This window comes from Acomys russatus, chromosome 21 (genome assembly GCF_903995435.1).
Source record: "Acomys russatus chromosome 21, mAcoRus1.1, whole genome shotgun sequence".
NCBI lineage: Eukaryota > Metazoa > Chordata > Mammalia > Rodentia > Muridae > Acomys > Acomys russatus.
In genome coordinates, this window is record NC_067157.1 from 59,262,746 (window position 1) to 59,281,597 (window position 18,852).

General features: G+C 39.7%; 1 protein-coding gene across 1 annotated transcript in view; it reads left to right on the forward strand.

Moving 5' to 3' along the window:
• Positions 1 to 18,852, forward strand: part of Chd1 (chromodomain helicase DNA binding protein 1) — a 75,182-nt gene that overhangs the window by 27,958 nt on the left and 28,372 nt on the right. Inside the window, exons 6-17 of the mRNA XM_051164394.1 lie at positions 103 to 252; positions 393 to 661; positions 1,274 to 1,499; positions 1,984 to 2,084; positions 3,002 to 3,180; positions 4,356 to 4,483; positions 6,087 to 6,303; positions 7,528 to 7,617; positions 9,055 to 9,245; positions 10,199 to 10,387; positions 12,880 to 13,042; positions 13,750 to 13,902. Of these exons, the coding sequence (XP_051020351.1) occupies positions 103 to 252; positions 393 to 661; positions 1,274 to 1,499; positions 1,984 to 2,084; positions 3,002 to 3,180; positions 4,356 to 4,483; positions 6,087 to 6,303; positions 7,528 to 7,617; positions 9,055 to 9,245; positions 10,199 to 10,387; positions 12,880 to 13,042; positions 13,750 to 13,902 (2,056 nt within the window). The remainder of the gene's footprint in view (positions 1 to 102; positions 253 to 392; positions 662 to 1,273; positions 1,500 to 1,983; positions 2,085 to 3,001; positions 3,181 to 4,355; positions 4,484 to 6,086; positions 6,304 to 7,527; positions 7,618 to 9,054; positions 9,246 to 10,198; positions 10,388 to 12,879; positions 13,043 to 13,749; positions 13,903 to 18,852) is intronic.

Consider the following 18,852-nt stretch of genomic DNA (forward strand, 5'->3'; position numbering starts at 1 on the left):
ACTCAGTGGAATAGAATTTAATTAGCTTTGGTCATAATTGTATTTTATTAGTAATATAAATTACATATTGTTAATATATAAATAAAAATGCTTTATATACAGTGAAGACTGGCAAATGTCTGGGTCAGGATCTCCATCTCAGTCTGGTTCAGACTCGGAATCTGAAGAAGAGAGAGATAAAAGTAGCTCTGATGAGACAGAATCGGATTATGAGCCAAAAAACAAAGTCAAAAGCAGAAAACCTCAAAGTAGGTGAGTATGGTATTTTGTGGTTTGATGCTACAAACTGCCATTTAAAGAAGGTTTTGTTTCTTGTAGAGTTTCTTAAATTAAAAAAAAATTTTTTTAATGCTAGTGTGTCTGTAAAATACTTTTCCCCTTCTCTCCTCCAGGTCTAAATCAAAAAATGGGAAAAAAAATCTTGGACAAAAAAAAAGACAGATTGACTCATCTGAAGATGAAGACGATGAAGACTATGACAATGATAAACGGAGCTCCCGCCGCCAAGCCACGGTCAATGTGAGCTACAAGGAAGACGAAGAAATGAAGACAGACTCTGACGACCTCCTGGAAGTGTGTGGGGAGGACGTGCCTCAGCCGGAGGACGAGGAGTTTGAGACAATAGAGAGGTTTATGGATTGCAGAGTTGGGCGGAAAGGAGGTAAGGGTACCAAAGAGCACTGTTTTGTTTGCTTATTCAAACATGTACCACCATAAATGGCAGTATTTCTTAAATGCTTTCCAGTTTTGAAAGCAAAGAAAGTAATTTTTTTCTATTTTGCTTATTTGCTGTTAAAATATACATTCTTAGCTCACATGTCTCTGAAAAAGTCCCTAGTGCACAGTCCTTGTTTTCTAGATGGGTTACAAGCTATTAATGGGGGTGTTGTTCAATTTCTCACTGTGGTTTGAAAAATTTGCTTTCCTTAATTAATTAAAATATTTACATTTCTGTAGTGTGTCGCCGTGTGTATGTGTAAGCATGTGCTATGGTCCCCGCCATCACTGAGTCCTGGACTAGGACTCAGGCAGTCAGGGCCTGCTGAGCCATCTCACTTCTTAACTCAGGAGAGGGATTGAATTGGGTAGTTTTTCAGTTCTAAAATTTTGAGTATCTTCTATGTACATGTGATAGAATTTCCCATAATTTATTTTTGTATTATAATAGCTTCCTTATTTAATGAATGACTTTGTACACATATTCTTGAAACTTTGACTTTTGAAGAGGATAACCCTGTAACAGAATTACATGGAATTTTTCTTTTGTCTCTAGCGACTGGTGCTACTACAACCATTTACGCTGTTGAAGCAGATGGTGACCCAAATGCAGGATTTGAAAAGAACAAAGAGCCAGGAGACATACAGTATTTAATTAAGTGGAAAGGGTGGTCGCACATCCACAACACGTGGGAGACGGAGGAGACCCTGAAGCAGCAGAATGTCAGAGGAATGAAAAAACTGGATAATTACAAGAAAAAAGATCAAGAAACAAAACGATGGTAAAAATTCCTTTTAAGAAACTTCTATAGCTGAGTTAGCTTTTTGGCTTAAGAAATGCATAACCAAAACCAAACAAACAAACAAAAATAAATGTATAACCAAGAGTGATGGCAACGCAAACTATTTAGAATGATGGCAACCCAAACTATTTCTAGTCTATCTTCACCTCAGGGTGAAATGTTAGGGATAGTCAGGTCTGAACTTGTCTTTGATAAGAATCACACAGATTGTGTTGTACTCTCAAAAATTTGTAAAATTAAATTTTACCGACGTTGTTTAGGGTGGTAGAGCTCTCACCTGTAATGTGCAGGGTTCAGGCTCTAGTCTTGCCAAAGAGAAAAAAAAACTACTAGTGATATTTTTCTGTTTGTGCATTGTTGAGATGTAGTTCATACCATTAAAGGGGACAGTGGGAGCCTGTCTATCAGTGAGATTAAGTTATTTAGAGAAAATCTGAAGTCTGTTGCCTTACAAATTTTTCAGGTTGAAAAATGCTTCTCCAGAAGATGTAGAATATTATAATTGCCAGCAAGAACTTACAGACGATCTGCACAAACAGTATCAGATAGTGGAACGCATAATTGGTTAGTATTAAATACATGTGACACACTGTTGTCTGTCTGCTGTTTTTGAGATGGGATCCCATTATGTTGCCCAGGACGGTCTCAAGCTCCGATGCCTCACAGCTGAGCTTCCAGAGCAGCTGGGGTTATAAGTGTGTACTCTCAAGCCTGTCTTCAGACTTTTTGCTTTTCAAGATAGGGTTTCTCTGTGTAGCCCTGGCTGTCCTGGACACCTGTAGACCAGGCTGGCCTTGAACTCACAGAGATTGGCCAGTCTCTGCCTCCTGAATGCTGGGATTATAGACATGTGCCACCATGCCTGGCTGCCTTCAGATTTTTTGTTTTTTGTTTCTTGTTTCTTGTTTTTGTTTTGTTGTGTGTGTGTGTGTGTGTGTGTGTGTGTGTGTGTTTTCTGAGACAGGGTTTTTCTGTGTAGCCTTGGCTGTCCTGAACTCCCTTTGTAAACCAGGCTGGCCTCGAACTCACAGTGATCCTCCTGCCTCTGCCTCCTGAGTGCTGGGATTAAAGGCGTGAACTACCTTGCCCGGCTCCAGATTTTTAAAATCTGTGCTTGAAATCATGTAAGGAAACATAAGAAGTGTACCTTTTACACACAAAATATAGTAGCTGCTTTTACTAAAATAATTTTTGTTTTGTTTTGTTCTTTTGTTTTTGTTTTTTTTTTTTTTCAAGACAGGGTTTCTCTGTAGCCTTGACTATCCTGGACTCGCTTTGTAGGCCAGGCTGGCCTCGAACTCACAGTGATCCACCTGCCTCTGCCTCCCAAGTGCTGGGATGAAAGGTTTGCACCACCACCGCCTGGCTTAAAATAAAATATTGTAATGTAGATGACTAATTCTCCCTCATGTAGCCTTTACTGAGTATGCCTCTGGTATAAGTAAATATAAATTAAAATTAATACCTGATTGATCTCACAGCCCATTCCAATCAGAAGTCAGCAGCTGGCCTGCCTGACTATTACTGCAAATGGCAGGGCCTTCCGTACTCAGAGTGCAGCTGGGAGGACGGTGCTCTGATTTCCAACAAGTTCCAGACATGCATTGATGAGTATTTTAGCAGGAATCAGTCAAAAACTACTCCTTTTAAAGATTGCAAAGTGAGTACTGACATTTTTGATTAATACAAACGTGTGTGTCATAAGTGTTACAAGCCTATACTGAGAGTTGGATTCTGGGTCATGCAGGCTGAAAGAATACTTAGTTGGCTATGCCTTTAAAGGAACTGAGAGTTCTCTCATGGCACTACTTTTTTTCTTTTTTAATATTTATTTATTTTTCATATATACAGTGCTCTGCCTGCTTGTATCCCTTGCAGGCCAGACAAGGGCATCAGATGGTTGGGAGCCACCATGTGGTTGCTGGGAATTGAACTCAGGACCTTTGGAAGAGCAGGCAGTGCTCTTAACTGCCATCTCTCCAGCCCTCATGGCACTATTTTTAAAATATGATAAATTGGTGGTAATAATGATGATGTGTGGAGACTGAATTGAGAATATTTCCTTGGAAATTGAAAATCTGTGCTTGGTTTAAAAGTCGCAGACATGTTGCTGAGAGTAAGAGCTGGATCAGGACATGAGAGTTCAGGACTCTATTCCCTAAAACTTTCGAAATTTACATAGTTTACCTGAAATATTAGTGGTGGTTTTAAAGTGTAGATGCTACTTTATTATAGGACTGAATTAAATTCATAGTGGTATTTTGAAAATCATATGAAATAGAAGTCTTACAAATATCTCTAGTTCATGGTTGGAACGGGCTGGGGCTGGATTTGACATTCCATTCTGAAATACGGGAGCTGAACCTCCTCAGTGAGGTGTTCACACATGAAAATCGGCAAAACATTTTATTCTGCATGCCTTCTAGTGTCATAGAAAACAGCCATGCACAAATGACATATCAGACACAGATACATTTTGTTGTGTTTGGGTGATAGGGAACTTTACTCAGGAACTTAGCAGGGCTCCGTCCCGTCCCCACAGCGTCACACGCACAGCTGGTGGCGCCTCTGAGCTCGGACTCTGTCATCTTGCCCATGGTGGCCTTGAGCGAGGGCTCCTCATGATTCAGGGTTTTTAGAAATCTTTTTTTAATCTCACATATTGAGTGGCAGGAGATGGGTGTGTATACCATAGTGCTTGGCTTCTTACACATTTTGAACCTCTGAAATTAATAATTTGAAATATTAATGATTATGGTTATAAAGGGCATTTGTCTTTTTGCATGGTTTCTTATATTCAGTAATTCTGCATATTAATATTTATTCTGACCAAAGGTATTGAAACAAAGACCAAGATTTGTAGCTCTGAAGAAGCAACCATCCTATATTGGAGGACATGAGGGGTTAGAATTGAGGGACTACCAGCTGAATGGTTTAAATTGGCTGGCTCACTCCTGGTGCAAGTAAGTGTACTCTGAGTTATCTGTCTTTGAGAGAACGAGGCTGTCTCCTTTCTCCGGGTGTCAGTTTCCTCTGATAACCACCTAGAGGTGTCAGAGATCCCTCAGATGAGACAGTAAGAGTGGGGGTGGGGTCTGCAGCAGGCCGCGGAGGAACACTGCGCCACCTGAACATGGCACATTTCTCTTCAAGTCTTTTAAGCGGAGCCAGTGGCCGTGATGAGAATTGTAATTGACAGTGGGAAGTATTTTGAGAGTTTTAAGGATATTTTCACATCTTTAGGATTCACACCTTAACTTCGGTGGGTTAGTGCTTTCCTCTTGATAGTGAGACTCGAACTCACACATACATTCCAGTCTCTTAACTAAACATTAGTCACAGAGGTCAGAGGTTGGAAGTTATCTCTGGTCAACCAGTACATTGTCCTGACTGGATAAGTCACTTTCTCGGTCTATTCAACGATGTGCTTTTGAGTTCTTTTTTTTTCCCCAGTTGGTTTTTCAGAGAGGGTCTCACATGGCCCCCCTGACTTCAAACCCACTCTGTAGCCAAGGATGTCTCAGAGGCCAGCACTGTAGGTCCCCAGAAAGGGGGAGGCGCTGTGTCCTGTGGGGAGCCATCACAGTGCGGCCGTGACGAGGACATGGCGGGTTAATGGTGGCACCAGAGAAGCTGTAGGAGTGAGGACAGATTTTATAAATACACAATTTTGGGCATGGTCGCTGTTAACAAAGCTGAGCTTAACGTATTTGATGATCGCAATTCTTAAATGTTTTTACTCAACCCGAAAACTGTGTATGTTGTCATCCACACTTCTGAGGTATTCTCCGTTCCCAGCTTTTTTTTGCTTTGCTTTTTGTTTTGTTTTTCAAGACAGGGCTTCTCTGTGCAGCCTTGACTCTAGACTTGCAGAGATCCGCCTGCCTCTGCCTTCCTGCGTGCTGTGAGTGCAGGCGCCACTGCGCCCAGCGTCCCTAGCTTTTCCAATAACCAGTTAGTCCTCTACTCTTTCCCTTTTCTTGAGCCCACAACTCCTTTTTTTTTGGTTGGTTTTTTGAGACAGGATTTCTCTGTGTAACAGTCGTGGCTGTCCTGGATTCTTTTTGTAGACCAGGCTGGCCTTGAACCCACAGTGATCTGCCTACCTGTGCCTCCTGAGTGCTGGGATTACCGGCGTGAGCCACCACGCCCGGCACGAGTCCACAGCTTCAGGTTGCAGTTGAGCTATACTTTTCCCGCTTTGTTTTTCCTAGTTTTTTGTTTTGTTTTGTTTTTGTTTTTTGTTTTTTGTTTTTAACTTACTAACATCTATAGTCTATTTATTGCTGGTAGATAAATTATTGTCTTTGTAATTAACAAAGAATAATGATACTAAGTATTAAAACAGAATCTGGCATTAAATGTTACTTATTATTAATTTCCTATAATGTAACTGATTGTTTTGTATTTATTGTATGTTGCAGATAGAAATAGTGTATTGCATAAAATACCTCTTAGTTTCGTTTTATACAATGTCACATAAATGGGAGCACATGATGTGAAAATAGTTCTTTGTGAATTTACACCTTTATTACAAACATGGATTTTTGTTTTCTAACTTTATAGAGGAAATAGTTGCATACTTGCTGATGAAATGGGCCTTGGAAAAACAATACAGACGATCTCATTTCTGAACTATTTGTTTCATGAGCATCAGTTGTATGGGCCTTTTCTGCTGGTGGTTCCACTCTCCACCCTCACGTCCTGGCAAAGGGAGATTCAGACGTGGGCGGCTCAGATGAACGCTGTGGTCTACTTAGGTGACATCAACAGCAGAAACATGGTAAGTTGTTTTTCCATAAAATTAGAAGGCTAGACAAATTTATCTTTGAGGATAAGTGTTTTATCTTTTTTGTCTCCATACTCTTTAATTCTAGCATGTAACTTGCCACAAATAAATGTCTAACACATGCTTAATTGGTTATAATGAAAATCAAGCTATGGGGCTGGTAGGATGACTCAGTGGCTGAGGGATTGTCACTAGCCTGACAGCCTGTGCTTCGTTCCTTTCACCCACATGGTAAAGGAGAAAACTGACTTCTTAAATTGTCCTCTGACCTCTACACATACACATAAGCACAGGAAAATAAATCAATAAATTATAAATTCTAAAAATTATATTTGGTTCAGGTATAGTTGAATTTATATGTATTTTTATATATGTGTTCTTTCTATATATAAACATGCATGTGCACGCCCACGTGCATGTACACACACACACACACACACACACACACACACACATACACACACACATACACACACACATACATACACACACTTTCTTTTGAGGCCCAGGCTGGCTTTGAACTCAAAATCCTCTTGTCTCAGCATCTAATGTGCTAGCATAGACATGTGCCACACACACACATCCACACATACGTAAGCACACACACATCTACACGCACACACACACACACCCAGGCACACATACATAGGCACACATACACACACACACACATATCCACACATACAGAAGCACACATCTACACATACACACATACATGTACACACACAGACATCCGTACAGATCCACACATACATAAGCACACATGCACCAATCATGAATATATATGAACTGTATTTTTTCTTTTGGAAAAGTTTAGTATTCATGAGATTTGTTTGCACAGCAAAATGAACATTCATATATTCTCATGTTTTGCTGTTTTAACTGGTTGCCCCACTTGTTCAGTGTACTTGTGTGTTATCCTTGTAGTGGTGGGAGACAAAGCTCTGTTACCATATTTCACCCCTGAATGTTAGTGAGTGACTTGTTTGTTTACCAAATATGAGAACTTTTCCTCAGTGAGAGGAATGTAATAAAAATTAGATTTGCTCCATTTTTTCATAAAAGGTTTTAGTTCAGCTTACCAGGTTGTTTTTTTTAACTTTTATTACATCTTTTTTTGTGTGTATTTAAATGGCTTTTAATTCATTTCAGGTATTTAAGTAGAAATATAATTTGCTTAGTGCTTTTCTTAAATTTGTCCTTGAAATCTCATAATAGATAAGAACTCATGAATGGATGCATCCCCAGACCAAACGGTTAAAATTTAATATACTTTTAACAACTTATGAGATTCTGTTGAAGGATAAGGTATGTACTCCTTTTGTGAGTATTTTCTGTTCACTGTCAGTTTTACTATGTTGAGTGCTGTGATCAGAAGGAAACATAGTTAAGTCATAGATCGGATCTGCAAACTGTAGCCTTGGGCTTTATTGTCTGTTTTTTGCTTCTTATTTTTTCAATGGCCCTTGAGCTGAGAATGAAATTTGTACTTTAAAAAGACTTTAGAGGGGTCCTTTAAAGGGTTGTATTGAAATGATGTAACATAGTATATTGGTCTGTGAAGTCTAAAATATTTTTCTTTCCTATATTAAAAAAAATTTTTTTTTTTACTTATTCTTACTTAAATGGAAGCTATTGGTGTCTGTTATATCTAACATTTAAGAAGTAGAGGAAGAGGCCTGTCTTAGTTTCATTTCTGTTTCTGTTGCTGTGATAAAACACTGACCAAAAGCAATTCAGGGAAGGGAAGACTTATTTGACTGAGGCCATCTAAGTCATCATGAAGGAAGCCAGCGTAGGAGTGTACGTAGAGGCCCTTGGTGTAAAGCATGGGGAAGGCCACTTGCTGAGTCCGCATGCACACACGGCCAGGATCCCCGTCCTCTCTGGGACAGTGCCATCTGCGGTGGCTTGAGCCCTCCTGCAGTAGTTAGCAGTCAAGATTGGCCAGACTTATCCTGAGCACTGTTGACCTGAGACTTACTCTCTCAGAAGATGACTGGACTGAGGTGTGACCTTGACCATTAAGGCCCACAGTGCCAAGCAGTGTTAGTGCAGCTCACCCGGATGCCGTGCAGCTGTTGCTTCTTGTGATTCTCTCACATGCTTTGTTTGCTGTATCTACTTTATTGCCAGGTCTCTGAGAGCACCATGACCTGGCCTAGCGTCACACAGCCCAATAGCAGAATCAGGCCTGTCTGTATTTCAAGTCTCAAGAGACCTAAAGTTATGTGTTAGAAACCCACAGTTTGTGGAAGTCATAATGACTAATTATACTTACACTTGGAGCACGGCACTATTTCGAGTTGACATTCATAGGAACCTTCGTTGGGCTTAAGCTGGAAATCTTGTGTAAAACTTTGAAGAGGTGGTGCCCACTTCCTTCATTTATGATCATTGTATAAGCTAATACAGACTGGTAGTCTCCATTTTCTAATGGTTAAATTAGCCATTGAAGACATTTTATTTTGCATAAGTTACATGATTTGAGGATTTAAATTCAATTGTAAAATTGTTTGTTTATTTTTGGTTCAATTCAGTGTTTCACTGTGTGGCATAGCTGAGATCTGCCTGTCCCTGTCTCCCAAGTACTGAGATTAAAATGATAGTTTTAATTTATATAATTTATATAATAATAATTTTAACTTACCTCATTTTAGCAATAGTGAATTCAAGTCAGATGAGAAAGTTAAATTTGAATTCTTATTTCTCTAAATGTATTAACTGTTCTTCTGTTCATTTAAGGCATTCCTTGGTGGTCTAAATTGGGCATTTATAGGTGTGGATGAAGCACATCGACTAAAAAATGATGATTCCCTTCTGTATAAAACTTTGATTGACTTTAAATCCAATCACCGTCTGCTCATCACTGGAACTCCTCTACAGAACTCCCTGAAGGAGCTCTGGTCACTGCTACATTTCATTATGCCAGAAAAGTAAGACAGCTGTGATCATAGTTCATAGGCTTAGATTCAGTGGGGGAAATTTAGGAAATCAGGTTCATGATTTGAATGACACTGGGTTACCTATCATTAAAAATGAAAAAATGGGTGGAATACTATTCCGGATTTGTACATTTGAGTTTTTAAATGCTTATACGTAAACTTCAGTATATACATTTAAAAATCTATGTGCATGAGTGATTTGCCTGCATCTATGTATGAGCCCCATGAACATGCAATGCCGGAGGTAGCCACAAGAGGGCAGTGGCTTCCCAGAAGCACAGTTAATAGAACTGGAGTGAGCTGCCATGTGGCCTCCGGGAGTGAGCCTTTGTAGAGCAAGCAAATACTGTGAACTGCTGTGCCATCTCTTAATTGGTTTTGTACATTTGGAAAATATACCTTGCCTGGAAAGCTAGAATAATTTAATATTCTTTATATTTAATAATAGCAGTTACAATACCCACAGAGTGCTGATAATCAGATTTTGTAAGTGAAAACTAGACTTTAAAGTTAAATAATTACACATTCTTTTTTCAACATGTCTTTAACTTTATATGGTATTTTGAGAAATATTTTAGTAACGATTATTTGTGTCCTTAAAGAATTTAATTCAACAATAATCATTACAACTTACTCATATTTCATGTTTTTGTATAGTTATGCAGGACGAGGGTCAGAATCCTGGCCATGCTGCCTCTCGTGCCCTCTAGCTCAGGTGGAGTCAGTGTGCTAGCTTGTGTGCATAAAGACCCATGCATACCCACACACAGATGTCTGTATTTGTATATCTGTGTGTGTGTGTGTGTGTGTGTGAGAGAGAGAGAGAGTGTGTGTCTAGGTCTGTGAGGGACTTCTTGGGTAGGGGACTTCTAGAGGTGATCAATTTTAGCTCTTATATATAATTTTGTTTATTTTCAGTAATTGTTCCTTAAATTTTTAAAAAGGTTTTCTTCATGGGAAGACTTTGAAGAAGAACATGGCAAAGGCAGAGAGTACGGCTACGCGAGCCTTCACGAGGAGCTTGAGCCATTTCTGTTGCGCAGAGTTAAGAAAGATGTAGAAAAATCTCTTCCTGCAAAAGTTGAGCAGATTTTAAGAATGGAAATGAGTGCTTTACAGAAACAATATTACAAGTAAGCTGATGTAGAACACGTGATTCAGAGTTGACTGCCCTTGTCTTCATGGTGCCCTACCTCCTCACATACAAGGTCTAATTCAATTTTAGAATAAGTTTATTCTGTGGCTGATTGGCAGGGAGCTTTAATACTGGGTCCAAGATTAAACATTGTCTTAAAAAGTTTACTTTTATGTATATGAGCCACTGCTTATATATATGCGTGTGTGTGCGCGCGCATGTATGTGTGTGTGTGTGTGTGTCTATGTACTGTGTACTGTGTTCATGCCTGGTGCATACAGAGGTCAGAAGGCAGCATAGGACCCACTGCAGCCAGGGTTAGAGATGTCTGAACATCTGTGTGGCTGCTGGGAACTGATCTGAGGTCTTCTGCAAGGCCAGCCAGTGCTCTTAAACACCAAGCCGCCTCTCCAGTCCCCAAACCCCAAGCCACATTTTTAACACGTCATTATGTGTTCCCTAGGCTTCATGCTTTTTAAAAAAGATTTATTTATTATATGTACAGAATTCTGCAAGCATGCATTCTGTGTGCCAGAAGAGGGCACCAGATCCACCATGTGGGTGCTGGGAATTGAACTCAGGATCTCTAGAAGAGCAGTCAATGCTCTTCACCTCTGAGCCATCTCTCCAGCCCAGGCTTCATACTTTTTACCTTTCAACATGCCTGATGTATCCAGTAATTGCTAAAAAAAAAAAAAAACCTTAGACACAATTTTAAGCCTCCTCTTTCTTTCCTTTGAAGAGCATGAACAAGTTATATTTTGTGTAAGTTCTTTGTCAACTTTATATAGTGACATTTCAAAGGATAAAAAGAAAAAGTGCCCTAGCATCTGTTCATTTATTTACTTGTGTAAAGAAATACATTGTACCTGTATTTGGAATCTTAAACAGTTAAATTTTATGGTGAAAATCTATTAGTACCATGTATAGATGTGTGGATTTATTGATGGAGTTGCGGGGCGTGCTGTGATCTCAGTACCAGGAGCTTGTCAGGGGTTGAGATTGCAAATCCACCCAGGGCACTAGTAAGTTCCCGGCAAACATGACCTTGCCTTAAACAAACAAACAAAAACAAAAACAAAACAAAAAAAAGAATATATATATATATATATATCTCCCAAGTACCTCTGACTTAAGTTTGAGTTTATTAGCACTGTGGTTTCTTCGGTTTTTTTCTGCGTTCTTTTCATACATTCAGAGGTAGTTTTTTCTCATCCTTTTTTTTATATATCTCTAATAATTTTTAAAAATACTATTGCCATACTTTAAAATTTTAACATTTTTATGATATCAGTGTTTGCTCAAGCCTTTCTGTGTTGCCTCAAACTTCACATTTTGCTTACGTCAGAAATGAGGATGATCTCTCTGTGGAAACTAAGCGCCTCACTTGGAGTTTCCCACCACCTCTTAAAATTCCTTTCATAAGGAATTGGTTTTCTGAATAAGTATTTACACAGTATCGATTTTTCATAGTGTATTCTTCTGGAATATTTTAAAATATTCCCTTTATTTCTTGTAGATCAAGTACTTGTTTAGATCTTGGTTTTTTGTTTATGGAGAGAATGTTTTATAATGGAAAAGAAATAATCTTATTAAGTATTTTGTTATATGGGAAAAATTGGAAAAATTTAAAAATGGAAAAGAATTTGCAACAGTTAAAGGGGAAAGAAGATATAAGTAAGCCCTGTAGTCCCCCAGGGCTGATGATAGATGATAACCTTATGGGGTTTTTAATGGTAGTTTCGTATGTGCTTCCCATGGGTGGTGGAGACAGCCCTGACTGATTAGCTTTGAACTAGTAGAAAGAGAACATCTTCTCCAGAAACACACAGGAGAAGTCTGAAGAGAGTAAAGTAAGCCTTGAGCCTCAGTGCTTCCTTCCGAACCAGGCCCTGGGCATGGATGCCTGTTTTCGTCTTAGTCAAGTCAGGCAAATGCTGGGTAACCAATAGAAAAGAAAGATAATGAAAGAATACCTAGATACTTTGGGGTTTTAAGATCTCTTCATAAGGTAAGTTTATAAGAAAGGAAGTTAATAAAAGGTAATTAAAGAAGGTTTTGGAGAGCAGAATTGTATGTGGGCCGAAGTGTCTTTTTCCTAAGATGCATGTGTATTATTACATAATTGCAATTTAGACAAGGCAGTATGGCCAAAACCAGGCATTCTTGTGAGACTCAATGGAAGACATGTAGTTTCAATATCTTGTCTGATGGGTTGAAATTTGTGAGAAGATTAATACAGTGGACCACTGTTCCATAAACCTCAAGAATGAACGTGCGTTTTATACTATATAAAGCCTCTGTATGTGGTTGATGGATCAAGCATGCGTGTATATTTTTAAGTCTTAACAAGGTTCAGTACATCCTGTGTCTGACCACGAGCTTAGAGGATATGGTGGAACTAAGATTTGCTATAGTGTTGTTTTAAAGCTTTCAGAACTTGTCTTGGTGATCTACTGACTATTGTTTGTATGACTTTTGTTTTTGAAGATGGATTTTAACTAGGAATTACAAAGCCCTCAGCAAAGGTTCCAAGGGCAGTACCTCAGGCTTTTTGAACATTATGATGGAGCTAAAGAAATGTTGTAACCATTGCTACCTCATTAAACCACCAGATAATAATGAATTCTATAACAAGCAGGAGGCCTTACAAGTAAGACTTTTAAACTGTTACTTTTGGTAAAGCAGAATTCTAAGAATACATATTTCAATTTAGCTTAAAATGGCACAGTGATTTAATATATTCATGAGAGTTTCTCTTTGGCTAATGTTTCCATTTAAATAATGGTCTTTTTTACTTTTTATATTTATGAGGTGTTTAAAAGTGTAATTTGTAGACATAGCCTTCCAAGTCAGTGGGTTGTAGTGACTTATCAGACAGGAGTCTGTTAGTGTGCTGTGGTGGGGCTGGGCCTGTAGGGCATCTGAAGGAGGGCTTCCTCTGCAGACCCTACCCTCTGTTACTGTGGAAGGCTGTGTGAGGACAGGTTTGGAACTGAGCCACAGCAGTGCTTTGAAGAAAGAGTATGTTTGCTTGCTCTTAAAAGTATTGTTTAACTGCTGATTTTTCCCCTTTTTAAAAAAATGTGTGTTGTTTTGGCTAAAACTTGGGAGAAGTAGTGTAGAGCTGGCAGGTGGAGTGATAAAGCATCATTTTCCTGCTAAAAAACTAAGAGTCTAGTGCTGCATGGCCACCGTGGTTTTAGTTTATGTAACAGAGTAAAATGGGGAAAGTCCTAGAACGTTTTGAAAGCCAAAGTAATTCTTTCTTGAGCATTGGAAACAATTGGATCAGCTGCAGCATTGAGCGGAGCATTGTACTTATCACATTGTAATGGTTTTAATTTATTGTTTCTTTAGCACTTAATCCGTAGTAGCGGAAAATTAATCCTTCTAGACAAGCTGTTAATTCGCCTGAGAGAGCGCGGCAACCGAGTGCTCATCTTCTCTCAGATGGTGCGCATGCTGGACATCCTCGCGGAGTATCTGAAGTACCGGCAGTTCCCGTTCCAGGTGGGCACTGCGCAGGCTTCAGGTTTCATCGTATTCCTAGGCTTGTTTTATAGAATTACTTTGACATTATTTTGCATATAAATTATATTTCTCTTAAACATACCTGCTTAGAGAATTATGTTTGTCAGTGTTTCCTAAGAGTTTCATTTTATTCTCTAAATTTTATTTTAGTTCTGTTTTCTATGATGTGTATTGTTAAATGTTAGACTAAGGCAGTGTTTCTAGGTCCAAAGGGAAAGCTTTGTGAATTATGAAAAAGTCTGAGGAAGGAGGAGCTGCCCTGAGCACACTGTGGTTTCGGTTAAGTTGCTGAGTAAAGCCAGACAAGAGGCAAGGTCAGGGTGGGCGGACGTTCTGCCACTCACATGGGAATCTGGTCAGTGGAATTAAAGCCTACACTCTTCTCAGTGTTTTACACCTAATAATAATTTATATTTTCCATGGTTGTGTGTGTGTGTGTGTGTGTGTGTGTGTGTGTGTGTGTGTGTGTGTGTGCTTTCTTTGAGGTCAGAGGACAATTTTGGATTTCCACATTTATGTGGGCTCCAGGAGTTGAGCTCAGGTCTCCAGACTTGCTTTGCCTACCAGGTCATCTTACTGGCCCTCTTGGAACGGTACCAGAAACAAAGCAAATGTTCAGTGTGCACAGCTAGTAAGTGGTACATATTTAATGTAGACAGAAGACTTATAATGAAAATTAGTTCACATAGTCTCTGCTCTATTGAAACTTACATTATGATATGTAGTTTCAACATAGAAATGTACTTGTTATGTATTGTGAACGACAGTTACTTGGTGATATTAGCACAATGAAAAATACTTGTAAATTTAAGGGAAAACAGAACAGTATCATCATTTGTAATTAAAAAACAAACCATTTTTGTATATCATCAAATGGAAACATACATTGAAATGTATCTGAGAGCTCCAGGCCCAAGTCTTTCCATTTCTAAATGACTTCCCATAGGGAAACGATACATAGGGTTTACTAACTGTAATTTGTATTTTAATGGGAAAGAGACATGATCTTTTTTCATGCTTAGACCTCTTCGTTGGGAGGAAGCTTAGATAGACTACTTCTTTCCAGTTACTGAGAATCCTTCATGTTGTTCTTGAGGCTGGGGAGATAAAAAAAATGGAAGCAAATAAGGGGCCTGCCTGATTCCACAGAAGACTGAGCTCAGGTCTAGTGCTGACCTTGGGGGCTCAACTTTGGGGGCTCACCACAAGCTGCGTTTCCAGCTTCTTGGGATGGTACGCCCTCTTCTGGCCTCTGAGGGGATTTGCATGCATATGCGTGTAGTATATATACATAATCGACAAAATAAAATTTAAAAAGTTTTTAGAGTTAAAACTAATACTATCGAAACATTAGTAAAAAAATTTTTTTGTAATTTACTCAGATTACATATCAATTGCTACCCCATTACTTGTCTCCTCCCATCCCTCCCTCCCTCCCACTTTCACCCTATTCCTCTGCCCTTGGTCTGTTATAGAAGGGGACCTCCTCCCCCATTATATGGTCACAGCCACTCAAGTCTCATCTTGGTAGCCTGCCTGTTCTTTGTCTGAGTGCCACCAGACCTCCCCACCAAGGGGAAGTGGTCAACTATAGGGCACCAGAGTTCATGTCAGAGTCGGTCCCTGCTCTCCACATATCTATGGAGAATGTCCTGTCCATTGGCTAGATCAGAGCAGGAGCTCAATGTTTACTGCATGTATTGTCCTTGGTTGGTACAGTAGTTTGAGCAGAACCCCCTGGGTCCAGATCTGCTCATCATGATGTTCTTTTTATAGGTTTCTAGGACCCTCTGGAACCTTCTATTTCTCCATTCTCCCACACTTCTCTCACCTAGAATCCCAATAGGATGTCCTTGCATCTATCCCAATCTCCTGATATGTGGAGACTTTCATGGGACATCCCTTTTTGGCTAGTGTTCAATTATAAGTGAGTATATACCATGTGAGTCTTTCTAAGTCTGAGTTAACTCACTCAGTATGATCATTTCTAGTTCCATCCATTTGCCTGCAAATTTCAGGATTTCCTTGTTTTTAATAGCTGAGTAGTATTCCATAGTGTAGATGTACCACAGTTTCTTTATCCATTCTTTGACTGAGGGACATTTAGGTTGTTTCCAGGTTCTGGCTATTATGAATAGGCTGCTATGAACACGATTGAGCATATGTCCTTGTTGTGTGCTGGAGCATCTTCTGGGTATATTCCAAGGAGTGGAATAGCTGGGTCTTGAGGTAGCCCTATTCCCAGTTTTCTGAGAAAGCACCAGATTGATTTCCAAAGTAGTTGTACAATTTTGCATTCCCACCAGCAATGAAGGAGTGTTCCTCTTTTTCCACAAACTTGCCAGCATGTGGTGTCACTTGAGTTTTTGATCTTAGCCATTCTGATGGGTGTAAGATGAAATCTCAGCGTCATTTTGATTTGCATTTCTCTGATGACTAAAGCATTTCTTTAAGTGTTTCTCAGCCATTCGAGATTCCTTTGTTGAGAATTCTCTGTTTAATTCTGAGCCCCATTTCTTAATTGGGTTATTTGGCTTGGTGGTGTTTAATTTCTTGAGCTCTTTATATATTTTGGATATTAGCCCTTTGTCAGATGTAGAGTTGGTGAAGATCTTTGCCCAGTCTGTAGGCTGTCACTTTGTTCTGTTGACAGTGTCTTCTGCCTTACAGAAGCTTCTCAGCCTCATGAGGTCCCATTTATTAATTATTGACCTTAAGACCTGGTCTGTTGGAGTTCTGTTCAGGAAGTTGTCTCCTGTGCCAATGAATCCCAGGCTCTTCCCTACTTTTTCTTCTAACAGATTTAATGTCTCTGGTTTTATGTTGAGGTCTTTAATCCACTTGGACTTGAGATTTGTGCATGGTGACAAATATGGGTCTACTTGCATTTTTCTACATGTAGACATCCAGTTAGACCAGCACCGTTTGTTGAAGATGCTATACTTTTTCCATTGAATAGATTTGGCTTCTTGGTCAAGAATCAAGTGTCCATATGTGTGTGGATTTATTTCTGGGTTTTCGATTTGATTCCATTGATTAACCATCCTATTGCTGTGCCAGTACCGTCCTGTTTTAATTACTGTTGCTCTATAGTACAGCTTGAGATCAGGTATGGAGATTCCTCCAGAGGTTCTTATATTGTAGAGGATTGATTTGGCTATTTTGAGTATTTTTGGTTTTCCATATGAAGTTGAGAATTGATCTTTCAATGTCTTTAAAGGATTGTGTAGGTATTTTGATAGGGATGAAACATTAATAAAATTATTACAATTCTTCTTTTCTATAAGTCAGGCTGGCCTTGAACTCACTGTGTAGCCATGGATTACATTATTTCTATATCTTTCAAGCACTAGACATGTGCAGCCGTGCTTGATTTGTGGGTGCTGTGTAGTGAGCGGGGGACTAGTGCATGCCAGCTAGGTATTCTACAGACCAGCCACATCGCCGCCCTTCTCTTTCTTACATAGATAACAAGGTGTTGCTCATGCTGGTCTTGAACAAGCTCATCCCACTCGGCCTCCTAAGATGCTCCAGCAGCCCTGGGTATCTGTTGGCTCTGTTTTTTAACAATTAAACTTTATTATACAACCCAACTAGCTTACACAAGAAGGAAAAAAGGTTAAAGGGACAAAAGAGTGAACCTTCCGGTATCCGTTCCACGGGACGGGTCCTTAGGTGTCTCTCTGGCCCACGTGCTTGTCAGGTCCTTAGGTGTCTCTCTGGCCCGCGTGCTTGTCAGGCCTGTTCGCCTGTTCGCTGCTCCACATGCGCCCAAGCCTGGGCTGAACCTGTTGTTCTCTCCTCCTCACCTGCCTAAGTCACATAAAAAGGGCGGTCTACTTCTCTCCTTGAGGGTCAATTAGAAAAACAATAGCCCAGGTGGGGTTCCCAGGTCTGCTTCCTGAATTCCAGGTCCAGGATGGCTCCACTCAGTCTGTCACAAGGTATTTATGGGGTGCCCCAAGGGTAAAGCCCTCCAAGACTGCTTCCACCTGTGACAAAGCTTAATCTTTCCCACAGGTATCTTTAAAAATTAGTGCTGGGTGCTGGAGAATGCTCAGTAGTTAAGAGTACTTGCTACTCTGTAAGAGGACCTGAGTTTGGTTGCTAGCACACATAGGGTTAGCCATCAGTGTGAAATGTTAGCAGCTCACTAGTCTACCCTGCAGAGGCTGCAGCAGTCCAGGGATTCCTCACAGCCACTCTGAATGGAAACCAATAAGGCTTGCCAGGCAGGTTAGTGCATGCCTTGAATCCCAGCAGTGGGGAGACAGAGGAAGGCAGATCTCTGAGTTCAAGGCCAGTGAGTGATGCATAGACCCTGTCTCAAAAACAAACAAGTAGGCAATCAAGTAAACAAACCAGACACAAGCCTATTTTACTTGGCCTCTCCTCGGCGTGAAACTTAAAACACAGTTAAGTCCTAGCCTGGTTTCAGTTTGATTGGTTTTGGCTTATGGGCTAAACCTAAGTAAGTAAAGCTTATCAAACAGCCACAAACACACTTTCTTCTGTGTTTGGTTTTTTTGTGATACTGAGGTCAAAGTCAGTCCCTTGTACTTAGTGGGAAAGTGCACCACCACGGAACCACACTGCTGGAAACCTAAAATGTTTTTGTATGTATTTGTCTTTACTGTTGAAGATAATGTCTGAATTTTCTGTTGTCTGTTCATTGCTGGTTTACAGAAGTGCTGTGGGTAGTTGGTTATTCATCTTGATTTTAAGCAAAATTGCTTCGGACTTTCCATTCCTTAAGCAGTCATTATCTCTGAATAATGATTTATGTTTCTGCTAGTTGTTAGAGCTTTTTCTTCTGACAGCACTGAAAATGATCATGGTCTAAAACTAATCGTAGCTTTTGTTATGAATAAATTTATGCATGCTAATTTTTTGGGTTAAAAATTCTTTCTTATAACTCACCAATTGAGA